The sequence below is a fragment of the Chlorocebus sabaeus genome, chromosome 17 (genome assembly GCF_047675955.1).
Source record: "Chlorocebus sabaeus isolate Y175 chromosome 17, mChlSab1.0.hap1, whole genome shotgun sequence".
In the NCBI taxonomy this organism is placed as follows: domain Eukaryota; kingdom Metazoa; phylum Chordata; class Mammalia; order Primates; family Cercopithecidae; genus Chlorocebus; species Chlorocebus sabaeus.
This window is the reverse complement of record NC_132920.1, coordinates 41,943,051-41,966,019: the sequence shown is the minus strand read 5'-3', so window position 1 is coordinate 41,966,019 and position 22,969 is coordinate 41,943,051. Positions and strand designations below refer to the sequence as shown.

The 22,969-nt window shown below is 54.1% G+C and overlaps 3 protein-coding genes across 13 annotated transcripts; 1 reads left to right on the top strand and 2 right to left on the bottom strand.

The window, feature by feature from the left end:
• Positions 1–7: 7 nt before the first annotated feature.
• Positions 8–2,449, bottom strand: TOMM6 (translocase of outer mitochondrial membrane 6). The gene is made up of 3 exons (XM_007972602.3): positions 2,053–2,449; positions 563–667; positions 8–334 (listed from the first exon to the last, which is right to left on the bottom strand). Exons 1-2 carry the CDS (start codon positions 2,178–2,180, stop codon positions 571–573), a joined length of 225 nt encoding a protein of 74 aa, XP_007970793.1. The 5' UTR covers positions 2,181–2,449; the 3' UTR covers positions 8–334; positions 563–570.
• A 111-nt stretch (positions 2,450–2,560) lies between these two features.
• PRICKLE4 (prickle planar cell polarity protein 4) lies at positions 2,561–8,791 on the bottom strand. Of its 10 annotated transcripts, none has more exons than XM_007972607.3 (8): positions 8,710–8,791; positions 8,024–8,194; positions 6,267–6,410; positions 5,642–5,749; positions 4,802–4,939; positions 4,339–4,542; positions 3,556–3,760; positions 2,561–3,115 (listed from the first exon to the last, which is right to left on the bottom strand). In XM_007972607.3, exons 3-8 carry the CDS (start codon positions 6,396–6,398, stop codon positions 2,745–2,747), a joined length of 1,158 nt encoding a protein of 385 aa, XP_007970798.2. In that variant the 5' UTR covers positions 6,399–6,410; positions 8,024–8,194; positions 8,710–8,791; the 3' UTR covers positions 2,561–2,744. The 10 variants fall into 10 exon arrangements, with proteins under 10 accessions (XP_007970798.2, XP_037862010.2, XP_072862064.1 ...); XM_073005963.1 differs by adding an exon at positions 7,403–7,462 and having other exon boundaries at positions 2,964–3,760; XM_073005965.1 differs by adding an exon at positions 7,403–7,462 and having other exon boundaries at positions 2,964–3,760; positions 8,024–8,060; positions 8,710–8,755.
• A 734-nt stretch (positions 8,792–9,525) lies between these two features.
• On the top strand, positions 9,526–20,981 carry FRS3 (fibroblast growth factor receptor substrate 3). 2 transcript variants are annotated; one of them, XM_007972604.3, is made up of 7 exons: positions 9,526–9,725; positions 11,641–11,770; positions 12,787–12,875; positions 14,193–14,373; positions 16,526–16,687; positions 17,501–17,649; positions 17,934–20,981. In XM_007972604.3, exons 3-7 carry the CDS (start codon positions 12,810–12,812, stop codon positions 18,846–18,848), a joined length of 1,473 nt encoding a protein of 490 aa, XP_007970795.2. In that variant the 5' UTR covers positions 9,526–9,725; positions 11,641–11,770; positions 12,787–12,809; the 3' UTR covers positions 18,849–20,981. The 2 variants fall into 2 exon arrangements, with proteins under 2 accessions (XP_007970795.2, XP_007970794.2); XM_007972603.3 differs by having other exon boundaries at positions 9,528–9,725; positions 14,193–14,379; positions 17,934–20,978.
• The last annotated feature ends 1,988 nt before the right edge of the window (positions 20,982–22,969 follow it).

The window sequence follows — 22,969 nt, the reverse complement described above, 5'->3', positions numbered from 1 at the left end:
AAATGACTGCCTTTGTGTGTGGTATTTATTTCAAATGTTTGTTAAAACAGCACTGTTATTTCTCAGGACAAGAGCAAAGATCACCCCCTGCAGAAGCTTGGGAACTATGTACAGAACTTTATAGAACAGAGGCCATACTTTAGCTTAAGCCTGTCTGCTGACCAGAGAATGGAATTCTGCATGGACTCAAGGAACAAAAGGAAACTAGGCAGGGAGAGGGAAGAAAGTGCCCATCTGAATCAAACTTCAGCTGCCATCAGGGCACATCTTGTGGTGGTCACAGATTGTAGGCTGTTTTTTGGAAGATTCGGGTTCAGCACAGGATTCCATTTGTCTGCAATCGGATAAGACAACAGGTGGCATTAGAACTGGAAAAGTATGGGAGAGAAACTAGTAAGAGATACTTAAATCCCTTGCAACATCTGAAAACACATTTAACTAGGAATAGTTAAGGGTTTTACATCACATTCTTTTGTACATTTCGTGAATAGTTGACAGAAAACATTGCTTCTCCCAGTCTCTAGGTCTCCTAAGACACGCAGGGGTGTGGTTCAGTGCTTACCTACTTGGCTACACCCCTGGCTGAGGTGCCATGAGGTCAATGTCACTCAAGTTCCTGGCCAGCCAAACTCCCGCAGCAAAGAGTCCCAAATTTAATATCAAGTTCCTGGAAAAAAAGGTGTTTTACTAACCCTGTGGTCACTGAATCTGTTGTACAGTTAACGAAATGTACTGGGGGAAAATGCTTCTATCACCACCACCTTCCCGAGGCGTTAATACATGGTTGTGACATGGCAGGTTGCTCAAGACCCACGTGGGAATTTGGAGTTCATTTTTGTGCCTAATAAATGTAAGATAAGTCTGGGTGAGGAGGCTCACGCCTGTAATCCCAGCACTTTGGGAGGCCGAGGCAAGCGGATCCCGAGGTCAGGAGTTCAAGACCAGCCTGGCCAACATGGTGAAACCCCGTCTCTACTAAAAATACAAAAATTAGCTGGGTGTGGTGGCACGCGCCTGTAATCCCAGCTACTGGGGAGGCTGAGGCAGGAGAATCACTGGAATCCGGGAGCAGAGATTGCAGTGAGCTGAGGTTGTGCCACTACAGCCTGGGCGACAGAGCGAGACTGTCTCAAAAAGAAATAAATGTGGCCAGACGGGGTGGCTCACGCCTGTAATCCTAGCACTTTGGGAGGCCGAGGCGGGTGGATCAAGAAGTCAGGAGTTTGAGACCAGCCTGCCCAAGATGGTGAAACCCCGTCTCTACTAAAAACACAAAACTCAGCTGGGTGTGGTGGCGTGTGCCTGTAATCCCAGCTACTGGGGAGGCTGAGGCAGGAGAATCACTTGAACCCGGGAGGCGGAAGGGACAGTGAGCCGAGATCGCGCCTCTGCACTCCAGCCTGGGTGCCAGAGCGAGACTCCGTCTCAAAAAAAAAAAAAAAATGTAAGATCCGCAAAGCCCAGCTAAAGCACTAGCCCAGCGCCAAAAAAGCCTGTTTACGTGCTGGCACCTCTTCCCTTGATCAGGGTGACATACAGATACAGCCACACGAACGAAAGATCGATTCTGCCACACGGGAACTCTCCCTCCTGGCCAAGGACGTCAGTGACGCACAGGCAGAGCTACCAAGACGCCACAATGCTGGCAATGTTAAAAAAACAAAAACAAGGCCGGGTGCGGTGGCTCACGCCTGTAATCCCAGCACTTTAGGAGGCCGAGGCGGGCGGATCACGAGGTCAGGAGATCGAGACCATCCTGGCGAACACGGTGAAACCTCGTCTCTACTAAAAATACAAAAAAATTAGCCGGGCGTGGCGGCGGGCGCCTGTAGTCCCAGCTTCTAGGAAGGCTGAGGCAGGAGAATGGTGTTAACCTAGGAGGCGGCGGAACTTGCAGTGAGCGGAGATCGCGCCACTGCACTCCAGCCTGGGCGACAGAGCGAGACTCCATCTCAAAAAAACCCAAAAAAACAAGAACAAAAAAAACCCTCGCGAGAAAGGGGAATACCGACGTAAGGGCCAGAGAAGGACCAAGTTCTTGGGCTCAGTTACCTCCGGAAGTCATTCCTATCTGTGGCAAAGCGGTAGACGCCCCGAAGCCAATCTCCCACGTTGTCTGGTATTTCGGGAGTTTCATTAGCCGAGCCAGCAGCGCTCACCGGGACCCCGCTGGAAGCCATAGTAGGAACCTTCCCATGGGCCGCGGTGGAGGAACCGTATCGGCGTCGCGGGTGAATGACGCACCTCCGGTTTGCCACTTCCGGCTGCTACCAGCCGGCAGGGGAGCGCTGTTCACTTAGTCCGACATCCGGAAGAGGGACGGCCCCCTGCTGCGCGTCCACGAACTCTAGGAGGGGAGGAGCGCGGCCCGGCTCTACGGTCCCCTGCTCCCGGTCCCACCTCCGGCTCTCCAGCCGGTAACCGTCACGCGTGCTGTGATCATTTAATTGGCTCGGGAGGAGGATGGTGGGGACGGGGCTGTCCCAGCCTGTGGAGGTGGGGGTAGGGGCTATCTCAGCAGGGGAAGCGTAGCTTTGGGGAATGGGTTTTGCCAAGAAAGTCTCCACCAAAAGTCCTAACGCGCTGTGCTGAAGGGGGCGCACTCCAAACTTGTCACCTCGCCGCCTCTCGCGGGCGTGCGCCTGACTGCGTCTCAGTCTAGGATTGTTAGGGGAGGCTATCCTTGTTCTCCCGCTTTACAGACCCCTTTCCTCCCACTCACACCCCCTCTCTGAGCTGCGCCACTAGCACATGGTGCAGTGCTTCTTAGAGGCGTTGCTGTCCTCTGCTTGGAGGCTTCCGGGGATTTTCCAGGACAGGGGAAGGCGCTCGCCTAAGAAAAAGCCTTCAGGTTCCGAGTCAGAGGAGGAGGAACAGGTGGAGAAAGGGGTGTCCTTGGGATCACGAAGAGTCTCCAAGCGGCACTGCTCCTGCCCTTTGGGTGCCTCCACTTTTTCCCCAGGTCGGTTCTCCTGCTGGGGACTGGATCCAGGCAGCCCCGTCTGAGTTTGCAGGCTGGAACCGCCGGCAGCAGCGAGAACGAGTGTTCGGGAGAGGGTCGCAGAGTTCACCGAGGTTTGGTCCCTTCCTCCAGTTCGGTCGGGTCCAGTCTCCCCTGTTCCGGGCCGGGTCGGAAACACTGGTCTCAGAGAGGCGGAGCTGGACCTCCACCGCAGCTAGCGGGGGTGAGGCCCAGCCTCTCGCCCCGCCCAGCCCAGCCCCTGGGCCGTGCGCGCCGCCGCCGCCGCCGCCGCCGCGAGTCCTCGCCAGGGTCCCCCGCCTCCACCAGAGGGCGGCCGCGTCCCGCGCCTGGGAGGGAGTCCGGCGCCGCAACCCCGACCGCGGCGCGGGGTGGGTTCGGGAGGCCCTCGGAACGCTCCGGCCAGGGACGCGCGGTGAGAGCTGCGGGCCCCGAGGCTCGGATCTGGGGGGTGCGGTGGGGGTGCTCCTGGAGGGACGGGACGGCGTGGGACCGGGGCGAGGGTCCCAGCCCGGGAAAATCCCCACAGCCCAGCCCAAGCCCCCTCCCGCTTTGCTCTGCATCCTCTCCCTTACCAAGGAATGCCTGCCCTTCCAGTGTCCCGGCCCAGTTCCAGCCTGCATCCGAGTAGCGGTTCTCGAAGCAGCTGGGGCAGCAGGGGCTTCCCCCAGGCAGGGCATAACGTCCCCCGCCCAGAGGCCCGGCGCAGTCCTGGCAACAGAAGTGGTTCTCATGCCAGCACTGTCCCTCTGCCTCGGTGCAGCGCTGGGAGAAGATCAGCTGGGAGAGGGAGAGGGGAACGTTTCATTCATTCATTCACTCATTCATTCATCCAGTAACCACGCCTTTTACCCTGTTAACACTAAAGCATGTCTGCATACATTCCCATTTGATTCACTCAGCCACTCTTGGACGCAGGGAGGACTGATTGGCTTAGCCAGGATATCAGCTAGCAAGTGGCACAATCCAAAGTGCGACCTGGGGGTCTGGACTCCCAACCCAGGGCTCCAGGCTTCCTTTTATGCTGACATCAAGGGAATTTCTAGCATGATGAGGCACAGCACTGGGCACTTGGCATCTACTGAGATGAGCATGTGTCCAAGAGTCCCTGCTCTAGAGAAATTCTGTCAGTCCAAGAACATCTGAGGGCCTCCGCAGTGGGGGAGGCCACAGGCAGAAGGGCACTGGGTCCCACGTGCCCAGAGCTCAAGTCAGAACACAGTGAACTTGCCCAGACTGGTTCCTACTTCTCCCCACTTCCTGATACTGTGAGAAACTGTGGCCCAGGAGAGTGTTCCTTTGTATCCTGCCACTCTGGACCCTGGGCAGACCCCCAGTTCCTCCCCTCCAGGCTGTACCTGGTCACAAGCTGGGCAGCGCGGGCGCAGCAACTCTGCATGATGGCGGCCGCAGTAAAGTTGTCCATCATGGTAGAAGTAGATGAGGTTTATCAGGGCCTGGCCACAGGCCTGGCAGGCAAAGCAAGTCTGGTGCCAGCAACGCTGTTCCCCTGCCCGGGCTGCAAACACTCCGTACTCTCCTGGCTTCAGCAGCTCCCTACACTGTCAGAGGGGAGGTGCTGAGTTGGTCCAAGTAGGCACTACCGTCCTAACTTCCCTCCTTGCTCTTGCAATCTGATCCCAACCTGTTCTCAGCATACCCTAGCAAGCCCACATCCACTGCAACCTACACCAAGAGCTCCCAAACTTGGTTTCTGTTTTTCCTGTTTCCCAACCAGAGTTCCAGAAGCTAGCCCCTTCTGCAGAAATGAGAGGGCAAAGAATAGAGGAAGGGGAACTTGAGGGGAGGGGTGCTACAGACCTTCTCACAGGTGTGTCCTTCAAGCTTGGGAAGTACCAGGCGAGCTACCCCCCGTCCCAGGGCCTCCTGCTTCCGCCTGGCACAGAAGAGCTGCAGCTCAGCCCGCTCCTCCTCCCCGAGGGCCAGGCAGCAGTGCTCCTGCAGAAACAGTCCTCTACAGTTACTGGGAGAGCTCCAGCAGGAAAGATTGAGCATTGGTTGGAGGAAGAAAGGCTTGGCTGCTGGGTCAGAGAAACGTTGTAGAACCTCAGGGAGATGCCAGAGATAATGGCATGGAAGGGGAAATCGAAGAAGAAGGAAAGGAGCTCAGGAAAGGCCACCTGAGTCTCCCCCTGCCCCCCCTAGGAATGGTCATCAATCAGGTCCTGACAGGCCCACAACACTCAGCCCTGTCACCATTAGGTCCTTGCTCCCAATGAGCTAAGAGCTCAGTATCACTTCCAATTCTTGCATTTCCTCAAATTATTTCATATACTCCTGTCTTGCCTCCCCAATTGAATTGTAAGCCTTTAGGCTGGGCACATGTAGACCCTCAATAAATATGTAACAACCATACTCTCTACATTTGTACATTCCATTATCCGTTTCAAAAGTCGTTCATGTCCATTTTCTCATTTGCTCTTGAACTAAGCATTGTGGTGGGCAGAGCAGATGTTACTGCACCCGCTATTGTTACTGCCAACGTGAAAACTCAGGCAGGGGGAGAATGACACGCCAACCAGTGGCATAGCTGGGCCTTAAATCCACGTCCCCTAACTTCTGGACTGAGGTTCTTCCCACAGTAAGAAAAGAGAGGGGCAGGGAGAGGCAAGAGAGGGAAGATGGAGAGAGGAGACCCACATCAATGTCCTGCGGAGGGAGTTGCTGCAGGAGGGTCCGAAGCCCAGTCCAGTTGGGGGCTTGGTTGGTGTCCAGGCAAAGGGAACCCAAGCTCAGAACTGAAGGACCCTGAGGAGACATGGAAGAAGGAGAGGAGTGAAACTAGGTTTTTCTTTCTCCTTTCCCCCTAGTCATTGCCACCTCTTCTCCAATCTAGAGCAGCTTCTAAGCATGCCCTCCATTTGGGAGGGTCCTCCTTCCAGATCTTCACTGAGCGCAAGGATAGCTGACTGATGCCTGTATCTGTGGTCTTCCTTGAGGGAGGCTGGGGAGGCCCCACACCCCTAAACAGCTTCCCTTCTTATGCTTTCCCTTCTTAACCCCCTTCACGCCTTGGGGCCAAAGCCCCTAGAGTCTGCTTTGACAACACAGATTCCCTAGAAGAGGTAATGGATATTCATGTGAATGAGTTTAAAGTCAAAAGCCCATGTTCTCAGCAGGTGCAGAGACAGGAATTCCTGAAAAGAGAGAAAGGCAGTAAGAGATTAGGCACGAAGTCAAACTACCTCCGGGTTAGTGGAAAAAGGTGGCCACTCCACAGGAGAGAGGATACGTTGGTCTCAGAGGAAGGGCACAACTCTACTACCTGAGCAGAGGTGTCCTCAGGGTCCTCCGCCGGCAGGTGGCCTGAGTCACTGTCTGAGTTGGCTGGCGGACTTGGATCCTGGGGCTTGGGGCTGTCCTCTTGGTGGGGCCAGCCAGAGTTCTGCACTGACATTAGTGGCAAAGGCTACCCCAAAACAATAAGAACACCTTCATGTATTAGGCCGTTACAATGTACTAGGAAGTGTTAAGTGCTTTATAGGTATTATTTCCCTCAGTCCTCCCAACACCCAAATGACTTAGGTAGTATTATCCCCGTCTTACAGATGGCCCAACTGAGGATCAGACCATGAGTAACATGCCTGAGGTCAAACAGCCAGTAAGTGGCGGAGCCAGGTCTTGAGGTCATGTCTTTTGGTCCAGAATTTCTGAAGTTCAAAATTCTGGGGTCTCCCAAGATTGGGATGGAGGTAAGCGGAGGCCCATGGTAGAAGGAGAGGGCACTTTGCCTTTCTGGTGGGCCTTTGGGCAGGCTGGCCCCTCTCTCCTTACCTCATCAGCCTTAACTTCCACCATTTCTCACCATGCACCCACAGCCCCAGTGAGCGTGCTTCTTCACAACTTCCTACATGGGTCCAGTTTTTCCAGCTACATAGGCTTGGGCCTCTGGTTAAAGGATCTCCTTACCAGGAAGCCCTTCTCAGCCTCTGTGACCATACCAGCTCTCCCTTCCCTGAGCAACTGAAGCAAGCAGTGCCCCAAGATTCAGTGCCCCAAGATTTAGCACCTAATGTTTTTCTCTTTGCTCCCTGCATCTCTCTTGGCTCCTCATCTATAACTTCCTCGAGGACAGGAACACCTTGCACTTTTATATATAGCAGCAATTGCATTGGATAATCTAAGTTCATCTCTTCAGTTTTCATCTTGGCAACTCCTGATATGACCACAATATCTTGGGGGTAAGAAGTGACTATTGGCACAGTGGTTCAGGCCAGTAATCCCAGAACTTTGGGAGGCTGAGGCAGGCGGATCACCTGAGGTCAGGAGATCGAGACCATCCTGGCCAACATGGGGAAACCCCGTCTCTACTAAAAATACAAAAATAAGTCAGGCATGGTGATGTGTGCCGGTAATCCCAGTTACTAGAGAGGCTGAGGCAGGGGAATCGCTCCAACCTACCTGGGAGGCAGAGGTTGCAGTGCAGTGCACTCCAGCCTGGGCGACAGAGTAAGACTCCATCTCAAAAACAAACAAACAAACAAACAAACAAAACTGACTATTAATGTAGAGAAGAGATGAGCCCTGCCCTCAAGGAGCTCATAGTGGGTAAGACAAAGATGAAACCAGGTAGAATGGGATCAGAGCTCTGGGCAGATACAAACCCTGGAGAAAATAACCAGAGCAAACTTTTTAATAATATTTACTCTGTGCCAAGGACTCTTCTAGAATATTATATAATACAGTCCATCCTCACAATAATCTTATGAGGTAATTTCTTTTATTCTACTTGACAGTTGAAACAATTAACTTGCCCAAGATCATACCAGAGGCTAAGGGAAGCCTTAGGGGGATCTGGCTTCTGGGGGCTGGGATGGATTCTCAAAGTAGCTGGGCACAGGAGGGTCATCATCAAATCCCTGGCCTCTGTAAGACCGGGCCAGGGATTTGTATTGGGGTTGAGGTGAGGGTTTGGACTGTAACAGTTAATATTGCTTCCCAGCACTGAACCCTCCACAGCCCCTCCACTCCCACTTCAAATGTCCTGTGCCACCCTTCCCTCCTTCCTGGCTTCACACCCACCTGCTTCCTTCCTCTTCTGTCCCTCAGGTCAGGTTTCCTGTGGAAGGTGGCCAGGATGGGCTGTTCACACCCGGAGTAGCCACTAACAGCACTGCCCCTGCTCCAGGCAGCAAGAAAGGAGGGAGCATCTGGGGCCCCAGGAGAGGACTTGCACCCTCTTCCATTTTAGCTCTAGTTTGCATGGAATTGTCCAACACAGAAACAACGCTCAGAAATCAGGCCTCTACTCCTCACCCTTCCATCTCCCCAAAGGCAGCCAAACTCCACCTCCACCTAGCACTGGGACACCCTTACTAACAGGCCAGCTGGATTCCCTCCATAATTCCCTTCCCCCTCCCACCTCAGATAAGGGACAGAGCTGAATCCCTTGTCTTGCCTCTGTGCAGGTGCAAGAGGGCTCAGGAGCTGGACATCCCCAACCCCCGCTGCCCTGAAGGGCAGAGCCCGAGAGGACTTAGGGCTTGGGGAGGTGGAGGGATGGGAAAATTTCTGGGGACCGTGGGAGGGAGAAGGAAGGGGAGTGCCCGGTCCCGCCGACTGCCCTCTCGGTAGATCCCCAAAGCTTTTCTAGAACTTGGCGGGCCCGCCTCCGGGGCTGGGACGCGGTGTTTCCCGAGTCCGCTGGACTTCCGGGTCTGGCTGCTGGGATTTTAGGGGAGTGGACCAGGACTTGGCTGGGGTCTCACCATCGCTGTGCGTCGCTGTCCGGGCAGTTCTGGACCGACTCTGCCGTCAGGCCCCTCACCCAGACCCACCCGAAGGCGTCAGCGCCCGCCCCCGTCCGCCCCCGCCCGCCCCCGCCGTCACTAATAGAGCGGCCCTTCCTCTCCCACGCCCCAGGGGTCCCCGCCCGCCCCTCCCCTGCTGGTGGAGAGGGGCGGCTCAGGGAGGGGCCTGGAGCTGCAGATTGGGGGCGGGGGGGAAAGCAAAACAAAACCACATTTGTGGGATCCCAGGGTGGAAATGTGCGGGCTCCATGGCCTCTGCCTTGCAGGTGCAGAGGGTCAGGCTGGGACTGCGCCCGGCGGGCATTCAGTAGACGCCGGGAGCCGCGTTTACGCTAGGTTCTCAACCACTCGCTGAATGGTAACGACTCGCCGGGCGCGCAGCCCTGTCCCTCTGCAGTTCCCAGGTCTCCCCAAACTCTCCCTCTGGTCTCCCAGCCCCGCCCCTCCGCGTGTTTCCCTTCAGTTCTCTCCCCCTTGTCTCCAGTGGTCCCCCTGGCCCCTTCCCCTCCCCTCAGCCCTTTTCCGGGTTACATCGTCTTGCCCGTCTCCCTTCAGGTCCCTTCAGACCCTCTCCCCTTCCCTTCGTTTCTCGCCCAACCCTCCGTCCCCTTTTCGCTCGCTGCAGCACCCCCAACTTTGGTGTCCTCAGCCCCGCCTCTGCGCCCCGCCTCCGCCGCAGGCTCCGCCCTTCCCCCCCCCCCGCCGGGCTTTCTCAGACCCTGGCCAGGAGCGCCCTCTGGCGTCTGCGCATGCTCACTGCTCCCGATTGCAAAGTCCTCCAAAGGGACCTTCTAGGCTGCGTGCCGGTCGCCCCCGCTCGGGTCCGCCCGCCCGCAGCGTCTCGTTGGTGCTGCCGGTGACCTCCGACCTCGCGGCCGCGGGGCGGGGCGGGGAGGCCTTAGCTCTGGGCGGGCGGCGGCTGCTGCAGCGGGACCCGGGAGCGGGGCCCGGCGCCGCCCGGGCCGCGGGGCGATGTGAGTCGGGGCGCAGCGGGGCGGGGACGAGGCGGCTTCACCGAGGCCGCGTCGCGCCGCGCCGCGCCGCAGTCTCCACTCCCTCCCTAGGAAGCCCCGGGCAGGCGGGCGGCGGAGCACCGGGGCTGGGGGCGGGGATCCGGGGAGAGCGCGCACCCAGACCTCCTCATTCCTTATGGGCGTCTAGAAATTCCCCTGACAGTCCTGCAGACTCTGGCTCCCCTAACCCACCTCTACCCTTTCTGCCCTGGACACACCATCGCATCTCCTGGAGCCCTCAGAACCCCCTCACTCGCTCAGCAAATCTGCTATGCGCACGGACCCAGCATTTCTCTTGGATGCCCCCAAATGCTTCCACTGCCCGGAAATTCCTAGGATCCCTCATATCCCTATTCTTGCACTATCCAAAATGTCCACATCCAAAATTCTTGCTCATGTTTCCCCAAACGTCCTCATACGTTATCAGCCCCCACAGCCCCTCTAACTCCTGCCCCTGATCATACCTATCCGAGACCAGAGGCCTCTCCCCATTTCCACTCAATGCAGTCCTTCCTCAGTGAGCTATGTGATACATCCTGATATCTTAAGGAGAAGAGATGGTGATAGGGGAGTGCAACCCCTCCCCCATCTTGCACCCTAGAGTTCTTGGTGCCCCCGCCCTCCCCCCACCCCGTCGGTGGCTCAAGCCCCAGTATTTTCCCAGCAACCTGTCTTTAGTCCTTGCACACCTCCCTGAGCCTGCTGCTTCCTTCCAGAAAATAAGCCAGACCAAGGGGATGGGGTCCTTTTACCTGGAAGTTGTCCAAGGTTGCAGGGTGCAAGGGGCCCTGGGAAGTATTGTTTCTCCAGAGCAGGAATGTGGAATGTCCAGGGGTCTGCAGGGTCCTGGCTTGTTGACTTGTTTACCGTGGGCTCAGAGGCGCTGAAATTTTGGCTTACTGTTAACATTTATGTTGAAATTAGACCTTTCAGAGCTTGGGGAGCAGAAAATCTATCAAGCTTCCAAATGCGAAATTGAAGCAGCCTGTCTTGGAAGAGGAACATGTCAATTTTAGTGATGTTTGTCTTACATTTTTGCCTCTACAAGTTATTTAAGCTAGAAGCTCCCCAGTTTATAGACAGTTTCCCCAAAAACTAAGACCTTAGGTGGGAGTTGGGGGGTTGACTTAAGTCTCCCAGATACTTAGTAGCAACAAAACTGACTGGAATATTGGTTTCCTGAATCTTAAACCAGTGCGCTCTCTACTATATCACAGTGTCCTTTTGAGAAAGCTCTTTGTAGAGTTAAAATTCTCTGCAAAGGTAAGGTGATGGTTTTGATGTTTGTTGTAACAGGACTCAGAGGGAGACCTAAAGTGACTTAAAAGGCCTTGGCCAGGCGTGGTGGCTCACACCTGTAATCCTGGCACTTTGGGAGGCTGTGGCGGGTGGATCACAAGGTCAGGAGATCAAGACCATCCTGGCTAAGATGGGGAAACCCTGTCTCTACTAAAAAAATAAAACAAAAAAATTAGCCGGGCGTGGTGGCAGACGCCTGTAGTCCCAGCTACTTGGGAGGCTGAGGCAGGAGAATGGCGTGAACCCAGGAGGCAGAGCTTGCAGTGAGCTGAGATCGTGCCACTGCACTCCAGCCTGGGCGACAGAGTGAGACTCCATCTCAAAAAAAAAAAAAAAGGCCTTGGGTTGTCTTAGACTTCAAACTCATTGATGCTCCGGGAGTCTGTCCCTCTCAGGGCCCATGGGGCTTGGAATTTGTGCTCTCTTTGCCCTTGATTTTACTTTTTTCATTGGTGTTTTTGTCCCATTAGGGCTGAAACAGATATCCAGGTGGGATGGACTGCCAGGTCAGTTTCATTAACAGTTGGGGGTGAAGATAGAAGGTTTTATTAATCAGTGTCTCTGTTTCCTATGCTAGGTGAGCCCCAGGTGTATCCCAGAGGGATCCGGGTGACTTCTCTGCAGACTGTTTGCCATGACAGCCCAGCAAGGACAGGGGGAATAAAGTGGGAACCCTTCCCCATGCCCTTCCCAATGGCCTGGGTGAGGTAAGAGCTGTGTATAGGAGTCAGTTTTATGGCGTTTCCCAAGTTGGGAGGAACAGGATACAGGTCACTGGTTATTCAGAGCTTTACCATTCAGCAGGAGTTCTAGAAGGATAGCCAATCCTACAGACTCATTTCTTGTGACAAGTTGCAACCCCTTAAAACTTCTGCTTGGTATTGGTCCATGCGTTTCTTGTTCCCTTAGGTCATTCAGGCCTGGGTGGTGTCCTCTTCATTCTAGGCACAGCCCTGACTGTTGTGACATGTAATCCAAGTACCAGAATCCTGGAGGGAAGAGCCAAATAGTAAGGCCTCTGGTCTCCCCTTCAGACAAAGGGAAGCAAACCCAGCATTTTTTGTGTGTGAAGAAATATCCAGTTGAGGTTATTAAAATTGTGCACTGTTTTAAATGTTCAGTCTTCCGAATGTATCTTTTTGATCACAATGTAACAACTCATTTGAAGAGGATATCAAAAAGATAAATTTGTGCTGGATGTTGGGATGGTAGTAAGAGAAAAGAGAGAACTTGGATGAAGTGGAATGGATGAGGTAAAAAGGGAGGAAAAAAGAGACAGGTACAGGCCAAAGTGTCTGATACCCCCCAAGTGACAATTTCTTTGCTGAATCCAAATAAGGGCCTTGGGTTGGCACCCACCTCCATCTGCTGTAGATCACTTCTCCTGGGCCCCTACTTTTCTCCCTGCCTATGTCCTTCCCTTGTCATTACATGGGTCAGAATCCTACATACTTCTCAAGGTCCAGATCAAAGGTTATCTCTGAGAAGCTCTCTCCAGCCCCTCATCAGCATTCATCCTTAACACATTGTAACTTGAATTAAGGTTTATCAAATGTGTGTCTGGCCTGGATTGAGAATGTGAAGTCTTTGAGGGAGGGTCTGTATCACACAGTCTCTTGGACAGAGTAGGTGATCACAATGAGGTGCTTCTTCCTGAGTTCCCCAGAGCAGGGTTTTTTGAAGCTGAAATTGGTGATCTGCATATCCTGTATGTTTTTCCTAGGGCAGGCTGGCTGCTCTGACACCATGGGGAGCTGCTGCAGCTGCCTGAACAGAGACAGCGTTCCGGACAACCACCCCACCAAGTTCAAGGTACCCAGAGCCCTCTCCTCTCCTGCGTTCCCAACATGGCCTCTTGGGCTCAGACACAACTTAATGGAGTTGTCTCCGCTTCTCTAACAGCAAACAAATGCCAGGCTGAGTTGTAGGCTTATGGAGACTTCTCGAGCTCACACCCTCTCAAGTAGCCTGAGGAAAAGAGGCCCAGACTACTGCTGTTTTCATGGCTCTTGATATTACCAAGAATGAAAAAATGCCATAATGATGCTTTTGGAACTGTTGTCAGTGTGTTTTTATACCTTTATATATCCCCCCCTTTTGTTTTAGAGAAAACAAAATTCTGTATTTGTGAGTTAATATGTGTAAAGTATTTAAAATAGTGCTTAGTGGCCAGGCACAGTGGCTCACGCCTGTAATCCCAGCACTTTTGGAGGCCAAGGCGGGCGGATCACCTGAGGATCAGGAGTTAGAGACCAGACTGGCCAACATGGCGAAACCCCATCTCTACTAAAAATACAGAAATTAGCCAGGTATGGTGGCACACGCCTGTAATCCCAGCTACTTGGGAGGCTGAGGCAGGAGAATCATTTGAACCCAGGAGTTGGAGGTTGCAGTGGGCCGAGATCCCACCAGTGCACTTCAGCCTGGGCGACAGAGTGAGATGCCATCTCAAAAAATAATAAATAAATAAATAAAATTAAATAGTGCTTAGCACACAGTAAGCACAACATCAGTGTTTGCTGTTTGCTGTGGGAAGCTGAGGGCAGACCCAAGTCCACCTGTGCGCTCCCCTGCCCCACCTCTCTGTAGAGGGAGCTTCCTTCCTCCTCATTCTGGGGCATCTTGAAGCACATGTTTCTCCAGCCCACCAGAAGAGGGAGCCCTCAGCAAGGGCACGCAGCTGGGGACGGGGTAGAGGAGATATGTGTTGGTTCTGCCTTGGGCTTGACTTTCCTAGGTCAGGGTGTCCCAGTCTCAAGAGTTTGAATTTACAATTGAACTCCTTCCCCATTAACACCTGGCCCTTGGATACTAAGCCATGGGCTGTCTGGGGTCATCTAACATTTGTTATCTAACCGACTGACCTTGGAGGTCAACTGCCTACTTCTTCCCTCACTGTCCGTATGACAAAACTCAGCCCCAGAGAAGTGGGATTTGCCCAGTGAACTGCTGTGGGTCCATGAAACTGCTTCATATAGTTATGTAGCATTCAGTAGAGTCTGTGATAGTCAGATGTGACCTTTGGTTCTCCACCTCTTGTCCTGCATCAGATTGTCTCCCAGTGGCTCAGGGACCCATGCGAACACTTGTTGGACTCACTCGTTGACCCTTCTGTCCTCTCCCCTCCAGGTGACAAATGTGGATGACGAGGGGGTGGAGCTGGGCTCTGGTGTGATGGAGCTGACGCAGAGTGAGCTGGTGCTGCACCTGCATCGGCGTGAGGCCGTCCGCTGGCCCTACCTCTGCCTGCGGCGCTATGGCTATGACTCCAACCTCTTCTCCTTTGAGAGTGGCCGCCGATGTCAGACAGGTCAGGGTGAGTACCAGGCCCTGCTCCACCGTGGGATAGGGGCTTATGCAGGACTCTGGGGTTCCTAATGTACAGATTAGCCCTCAAGAGGTTAATGTTGTCCCCATCACCTGTGGGCAGTAGAGTGTGATGTATTCTCCCTGCAGTCAGAGGTCAGGGGTGGTAGGTTATTCCATGAGATCAAGGCTAGAGCCAGCCACGGCTCTCTGAAGGAGTGGCATCGTCTGGGTTTATCTCAGGATTCAGACTTAAGCTGTGCAAAAGGAATACTGTATGGGATTGTGTTCAGTGCAGTTTGGGATTATGACTATGCAGAGGTGGAATGAAGAAGCTTCTCTGATGAGGCTGCCAACAAAATAGTGAGCCTCTGAGGTCATGTTTGCTGGAGGAGACATCCCTCCATACATCTTACCCTTGGAGTTCATGAGGCAGAGGCATGGGCACTGGGTGAGCAGGCAGAGTGGGCAGAGATATCCTTGCTTCTAGTGATGTTTGATCTACACTTGGGTTCCCAGGGGGGCTACCCCTGGCCCCAGCACAGGGTTCCCTGCAACTCCAGGCTTTCTCAGTCTTTTGTATTTCTCGTCGTATTTTGCCAGAGTAGTTCTTTTTCTTCACTATTTCCTCCCCATCCTATTTGTGCAAACCACAGTTATCCCATTCCACAGCCTAATTGTGTCTTACTTGTGGGTATATGCACAGGCACACCCCAAGTAGCCTCCCCTAGGTCCCAGGTCCCCCTGTTACAGAGGGGAGTGTAGGAGTCCAGGCTGGCCCAAGACCCCAGGGGCATCTTTGAGTCCCCTGATTCACAGACACTCAGTCCAGTCCTGCTGTTCCTGGGACCTTGAGTTGCAGTGTTGCAGTTTGAAGGGCTGTAAGGCTGGCTGCATTGAGGAGCCATGTGATTGCCTTGCCATATTTGCCTTTAGCTAGTCTGCCCATCATTTCTTTCTTCCCACACCAGAGTTTAATGTATGAGGTCAGGGACCTGTATACAGTAGGCATTCGCTTTCTGGCCACACACTGGGCTAATAAGTGAATAAGCAGGGAACAGAGTAGACCCTCTTGTCATCAGTGATCTGAGGACTGGTGCTCTGGATGGAGCTTTTTTCCCTAGGAAGCAGGGGGTGTTAGGCAGAGGAAGATGGGGGCAGCATGTGAGGTGGAATGTTCACTCACCTGGCCGGGTGCAGTGGCTCACACCTGTAATCCCAGTACTTTGGAAGGCCAAGGTGGGTGGATCACGAGGTCAGGAGATGGAGACTATCCTGGCTAACACGGTGAAATCCCATCTCTGCTAAAAATACAAAAAATTAGCCGGGTGCAGTGGCTCACGCCTGTAATCCCAGTACTTTGGAAGGCCAAGGTGGGTGGATCACGAGGTCAGGAGATGGAGACTATCCTGGCTAACACGGTGAAATCCCGTCTCTGCTAAAAATACAAAAAATTAGCCGGGTGTGGTGGCGGGCGCCTGTAGTCCCAGCTACTCGGGAGGCTGAGGCAGGAGAATGGCGTGAACCCAGAAAGCGGAGCTTGCAGTGAGCCGAGATCACGCCACTGCACTCCAGCTTGGGCGACAGGGTACCCTGCCCCACCACGCCCACACCACATTGAACACTCCAGCTATATTCCTCTGAGGTGAAATCATTTTCATAAGGATGTGTGAGTTCAGGTATCACAAGAAGAGAATCAAAATCAAGGTGGAGGCCGGGCATGGTGGTTCACGCCTGTAATCCCAGCACTTTGGGAGGCCACAGCAGGCGAATTACCTGAAGTCAGGAGTTTGAGACCAGCCTGACCAACATGGTGAAACCCCATCTCAACTAAAAATACAAAAAATTAGCTGGGCATAGTGTCAGATACCTGTAATCCCAGCTAATTGGGAGGCTGAGGCAGGAGAATCTCTTGAACCTGGGAGGTGGAGGTTGCAGTGAGCTGAGATCGTACCATTACACTCCAGCCTGGGCAACAAGAGTGAAACTCCGTCTCAAAAAAGAAAAGAAAAAGGATGCTCGGGATGAGAAGAGGCTCTCCTGCCCCACAGGACTGGGACTGGAGTTCAGGGACATTTCCTGCACATTATGCATCTGTTGAGCTCCTCTGGTCCTTCCCTATTGGGCCCAGGGTCATTTCTTCCTCTCCTTTCCAGGAATATTTGCATTTAAGTGTTCCCGGGCTGAGGAAATCTTCAACCTCCTTCAGGATCTGATGCAGTGCAACAGCATCAATGTGATGGAAGAACCTGTCATCATCACCCGCAATAGCCACCCCGCTGAGCTTGACCTCCCTCGAGCCCCCCAGCCACCCAATGGTAAGGAGACCCCAGTGTATACACACGCACAGGCCCAGGAAGCACAAATCTTGGAGGGATGAGTCGAGCTGGCAGGTTAGGGGAAGGCTGAGTGAGCCAGCCTTCCAGGACAGTTGTCCATAATCAGAACCGTTCTTGAGGATCGATAAATCCTGGGCTGGGCTAGGTGACTCAGGCTGAGGCTGTTGAGTCCTGGGCCTTGTATTGACGGATGGTTGGGGAGCAGACAGGAAGACTTTGGGTTTCCGTAGAAACGGCAGTCTGGAGTTTTTTTGCTTTCTTCCTCTGTCTATTGGGTCATCCCCATATACTTTCCTTGCTGCTGGTGCAGGCATCTCTGGCCATGACTGTATTCTGGAGAGGGTCCTACAATTTCTGCTTATTCAGTCATTGAATTCAGACCAGGCACCTGCTTGGTGTTCTGCGCTCCCTGGACTGGCCCATGGGGGACAGGAGAAATAGAAGCACAGTCCTTTTTTTGAGGAGCTTCCCTGGACCTTACTGGCAGACCTAGAATGAAGCAAAAGGATGGTCCAGTGACAACAAGATGTGCTTTATGCATTTTGGGTGAGGCTATAATGGAGACAGTGTTGAGGTGCTTCAAGCTGAGCTTGAGGGAAAGGGCAGGGTTTGAAGAGCAGAGGAAAGATGAAGGATAATGGGGGCTGGTGGCTCAGTGGGGTTTAACCACTGTGAGGCCCTGAGAACATCTCTCCTCCATTGGAGGAGTCCCAGAATGCCGCACACACAGCTGCAAGTGGTTGTCAGGTGGCTTAAGTTCCCCTCCCCTGGACTTGTCTCCCCTGTGTCCAGCTCTAGGCTACACTGTCTCCAGCTTTTCCAATGGCTGCCCTGGAGAAGGCCCACGATTCTCAGCTCCCCGGCGGCTCTCAACGAGCAGCCTACGGCACCCCTCGCTTGGGGAAGAGTCCACCCATGCCCTCATTGCTCCTGATGAGCAGGTGAGCAAGCAGCCAGCCAGCCCCTACCCTGTTGGTCTGGGTGGGGATGAGGGATAGGAAATAAGGCCACCTCCTCCCAGTAAGGATCACGGGAAGGGGAAGAACATTGTTAGGGTCCCTTCCTGTCCCTAAAAGGGAGTAGCTTCCTTGGAAGAGTTGGAGGACAAGGAAGAAGAAACTCCAGCTCTTTTTCTGTGTGCTTTTCTTCTCTCATCTTGTCCCTTCTGTTCTCTTTTCTCCCTGCCCTGGGACACTCCTGCCTCACTTGGACTCTCTGTCCCCAGTCCCACACCTATGTCAACACACCGGCCAGTGAAGATGACCACCGCAGGGGCCGCCACTGCCTGCAGCCCCTGCCTGAGGGTCAGGCGCCCTTCCTCCCGCAGGCCCGGGGTCCTGACCAACGGGACCCACAGGTGTTCTTGCAGCCAGGCCAGGTGAAGTTTGTGTTGGGCCCGACCCCTGCTCGGCGGCACATGGTGAAGTGCCAGGGCCTCTGTCCCAGCCTGCATGACCCCCCACACCACAATAATAACAATGAGGCCCCTTCCGAGTGCCCAGCCCAGCCCAAGTGCACCTACGAGAACGTCAGCGGGGGGCTGCGGCGAGGGGCCGGCTGGAGACTGAGCCCAGAGGAGCCGGGCTGGAATGGCCTTGCCCACCGCCGGGCCGCCCTGCTGCACTATGAGAACCTGCCCCCGCTGCCCCCTGTGTGGGAGAGCCAAGCCCAGCAGCTGGGAGGGGAGGCTGGGGATGATGGGGACTCAAGGGATGGGCTCACACCCTCTTCCAATGGTTTCCCTGATGGTGAGGAGGACGAGACCCCACTTCAGAAGCCCACCAGCACCCGGGCCGCTATCCGCAGCCATGGCAGCTTTCCTGTGCCACTGACCCGCCACCGCGGCTCCCCAAGGGTCTTCAACTTTGATTTCCGCCGGCCGGGGCCCGAGCCCCCAAGGCAACTTAACTACATCCAGGTGGAGCTAAAGGGCTGGGGTGGAGACCGCCCTAAGGGGCCCCAGAACCCCTCGAGCCCCCAAGCCCCCATGCCCACCACCCACCCTGCCCGAAGCTCAGACTCCTACGCCGTGATTGACCTCAAAAAGACAGCGGCCATGTCCAACCTGCAAAGAGCTCTGCCCCGAGATGATGGCACCGCCAGGAAAACCCGGCACAACAGCACCGACCTGCCTCTGTAGGGACGTCCCGGTCCTCACCACCCTCTGCCCCACCGTGATCCAGCCTCTGCCTCACACTCCTGTCCTCTGAACCTACCCTCCCCAGGGTTCAGGGTTGCTTTGCAGAAGGCACGGAGGTGGGACCAGATGCTTTCCTCTGCTGGCTGGAGTCTCCTGGTCTGTCTCCAGGCTGGGGAGAGAAGGGTGACCAGGCGAGGAGGGAGCCGAGACATCAACTGTGAAGGGTTCCTGTGATTGCGTTTAGCGCCCTCCCGTTCCGTCCATTTGTCTTGTCTGCTGACTGTCCGTGTGTGTTTTTTTTGGTTGGAATTTTGAAACATTTTGTACCTGTTGATTTTATTTATCAGTTTATTTTTCTATTTATTGTTTTAAATGTAATTTAACATATTTATTATTAATATAATTATTTTTAAATTCTGGCCCAGTGGATATCATCTTCTTAGGGAATCTTTTCTGGTGTGGTACTGAGTTGGACACAGGGCAGGCCTAATCGAGGTAAGGGTTTCACTCTGGGGAATTTGGGGCAGTTATGGTTTTTGTGACAAGTCTGTGATTTTTTTTTTTTTTTTTTTTGAGACGGAGTTTCGCTTTTGTGGCCCAGGCTGGAGTGCAATGGTGTATGATATCAGTTCACTGTAACCTCTGCCTCCCGGGTTCAAGCAGTTCTCCCGCCTCAGCCTCCCAAGTAGCTGGGATTACAGGTGTCTGCCACCACTCCCAGCTAATTTTTGTATTTTTAGTAGAGATGGGGTTTCTCCATGTTGGCCAGCCTGGTCTCGATCTCCTGACCTCAGGTGATCCACCCACCTCGGCCTCCCACAGTGTTGGGATTACAGGCATGAGCCACCACGCCCGGCCAGTCATTTATTGTTCTCCTCCAAGAAGCCCTGGCCATGAACTTAAAGTTGCCGGGGACGGATGCTCTGTTGAAGGAAAGCGGTGGGATGGCTGGAGTCCTAGAAGCCAAAAGGGGGTCCTGTGAGGACTGCCCTAATGAGGTAGAGCCCCAGCCGTCTGAGGCTGACAACAGGTGGGGAGTGCAGTGGAGTGGACACAGCTACAGAAGAGATACCTTCACCTTCTCGGGGAGCCTTCACTGACGCCCTTGAAGTAGGCAGGCCCCAAAGGGCACTGCTGTCCTTTACCACCTTGGCCCAGAGATGGACCCTGGATCCTTCTTAGCTGCCCCCAGCATGGCTGAGTCAAGACTAGACCTTTAAACAGGACTTTACTAAAATCCCAGGATTATCGCAAAATGAAAAAACATGGTGTAATGTGTAACTAGATAATCTGGCTTGCTAAGTGTCTTTCCTAGAGAATGTCTCTTCAGGAATGGACTGTTAGGATGCCTCTACCCTGCCACAAGGCTGGGCGCTAACAGAGCCGCCACATTGGAGCACCTGCCTAGAAGCGCAGGGTCCAACAGGAATGTGCTGCACACACACCCTAGTGCTGATTCGTTCCAGGAGCTCCTTTCTCTGTCCTGAGGCTGCCTCTCTCCTCTTCCTTCTCCTGCTGGCTTCCTTTCCTCCAAAACTCCATTTCTATCTGAAACCCCAGTGCGGTTCATCTAAAGGAAATCCTGCTTTTGTGATAAGCCACTCAGGGCCCAGGTGAAGAATGAGAGCTGTGTTTGTCCAACTTGGGGAAAAGCCTTGTCGCTGTTTGTGCCCCCAGCTCCTTGTCCTGTGGAGCAAGCAGACCTGTCCTCTTCCTCACCAAGGAAACAAGCCCAGGCAAGACACCCCATCCAGTTCCCTCCCCCTCCTACTGTCCAGGACACTGCTGCCTGGGCCTCATTTCCTGGAGCTCACCTCCACTGAGTGGGGGTTGGACTGGCAAGCTTCCAGACCCCCCCGACCTCAGGTGTCACTTTCTGTCAGTGAAATGGGCAGTGACAACTGGCCACAACAGGATGTGAAAAGGCCCTTCGAGTGGGGCCCAGCAGAGCTCAAGAGGGCAGCTGCCACAACCCCAGAGCTGGCACCAAACCCTTCTCCCCCTTATATCCTTTTGATCTCTGGACCAGAGGGGTCACCTGCTGCAGGTTGGATTCATTGCAGTTTTCCACGCTGTGGTAGGGAAATGCCGTCTTCTCTCTGCAGCTTATCCAAGCAGTTCAATTCTGTTTGGATGTCCTCATACACTTGCCCCTGCTACTACTCGTGACCTCCACAGTCGGGGTGGTGGGTGTCTCCGAACAGGAGGGTGGATGTGGGGGAGCAGGTATGGCTATGCCAGGACCAGAGTTAGGGGTCCTGGCCGTGCTTGGGACTCATGTGTCAGTGCAGGTTCCGCCTTATCAATGGATAGATACTATGATGCGGTAGCCAGAGGCTGGCTTAAGAGACCCAGGGTCCTGACCTGGTCATTATCTCTGCTACCTTAAGCATTTGGTTACCCAAATGGGCTCAGTTTTTGCACTTGGAAGACATGGAGCTGGTATGAGAAGTAACCAATGAAACGATGAACATGGCACCACGTTGGAAGTAGACAAGACTCCTGCAAGTTGTATTAACAACCCAGCTGTTCCCTTAGAAGTCACAAATCTTAAGTCCCTCAGGCTGTCGCTTTGCTGAACAAATCAAGAAGGGGCAGTTATTCTCATTCTCTGGGTCCCCAGATCCTGGCCTGACCCGTGGGGTCTCCCTAGAGCAAGTCATAATTGCTTCGATGAGCATGTTTGTGGGGCTTGGGGGAGTCGACTTGCAGCTCAGTGTGGCCCCCAACCTCTCCTGTCCCCTCCCCTGGTCACTGCTTCTGGCCCATGGGGTCTACTACAGGAATTTTCCTCTCGAGGGAAGGACAGGGTGTGAGTGGACAGCTTTCCTGGCGGGAAGGGGTGGGTGGGAGCGATGCACAGGAGGGTAACTGCCGCCCCTGTGTTTGAGCCCGCCCTGCCGACAGGGTGTGGTGCACAGATAGAATCAGTTTCCATCACCATCATCATCCAAAGATCATCACCAACATCAGTACGTGTTTGCCGAGTGCTGGGTTCTCTTCTTTAGAAACAGGTCCTACCCACCCCTGGGCTGCCCTCAGGAAAGGACAGGATCCAGCATCCTGTCTGGGAGTGACATTTCAGGTCAGACCAGGAGGGGCCCTCCCCAAGGTCCCCCCGGGTAATAATAGCACTTTACAAGGGTATAAACACAGTCAGCTTTCCACAGGGCCTTGTTATTTATCTTTATCAGGACTCACTGGCGGGATGTTATCATCACTGTACAGAGGAGGAAACAGGCCAAGAGGTGACGTAACTTGCCTCGGGCCATGAAGTTAATTGGTGGCTTGGGCTAGGGCTGGGTGCCGGTCGTGTGTCTCCTCCACCCCCGCTCCCTGCCTGGCCTGAAAGAGCCTCGTTCCCTCAGGTGGGCTGCCGGGAGACTGTGTTGGGTGCTTCTGCCTGGGTTGAGTCCCAGCAGGGGATCACATTCCAGTGCTCCCACTTAGGAATCCTAAAATCCAAGGCAGGGCCTTCTCAGTTAACTACAGGGTGACCTTGCTGTCCCCTGGGGCCTGCCCTACGCCCACCTACCAACTCTGCCCCTCTACTCTCATTTCCTCAGAAATGGCTCCTGGTTGTATCGATGGGAGAGGCCAGGGCAGGTGTGCAAGAAGCAGCTTGACTTCACTCGCCCCTGCCTGCCTCTCCGGAGAGCAAATCAGCCTCATGGGAGGCCCTCAGAGCTTAGGCTCCCTGAGTTCTGGGGCGCTCTCTGACCAATATCTTCAAGGGGCGTCCTACTCACGGGGGGGGGGCTTGTAATGAGGCACCCTTGGGCCTTCAGAAAGGTATAGGGAGGGCTGAGGCAAGGGTGGGGAGGGCTTCAGGGCTCTGTATAGTTCACAGGGTCCAAGATAGAATCTCAGAGCTTGTAGGGCAGCTAAACTAGGACCCATCCAGGGATTTCTGCAACAGGATTCCTGAAGATGTTTATCTAGTGTTTGCTCACACATTTCCAGGACGGGGAGCTCACTACCTAACAAACCCTCCCTCGACTCAAGTCTTATGAAGTCCCTACAATTCTTCCCATTGGGTCCTAATTTCTGCTCCTGGATCGGAGCATGGCTAAATCTAGTCTCTCTGCCAAGGGTGCTGAACTTTGAAAGTTGGCGTCACT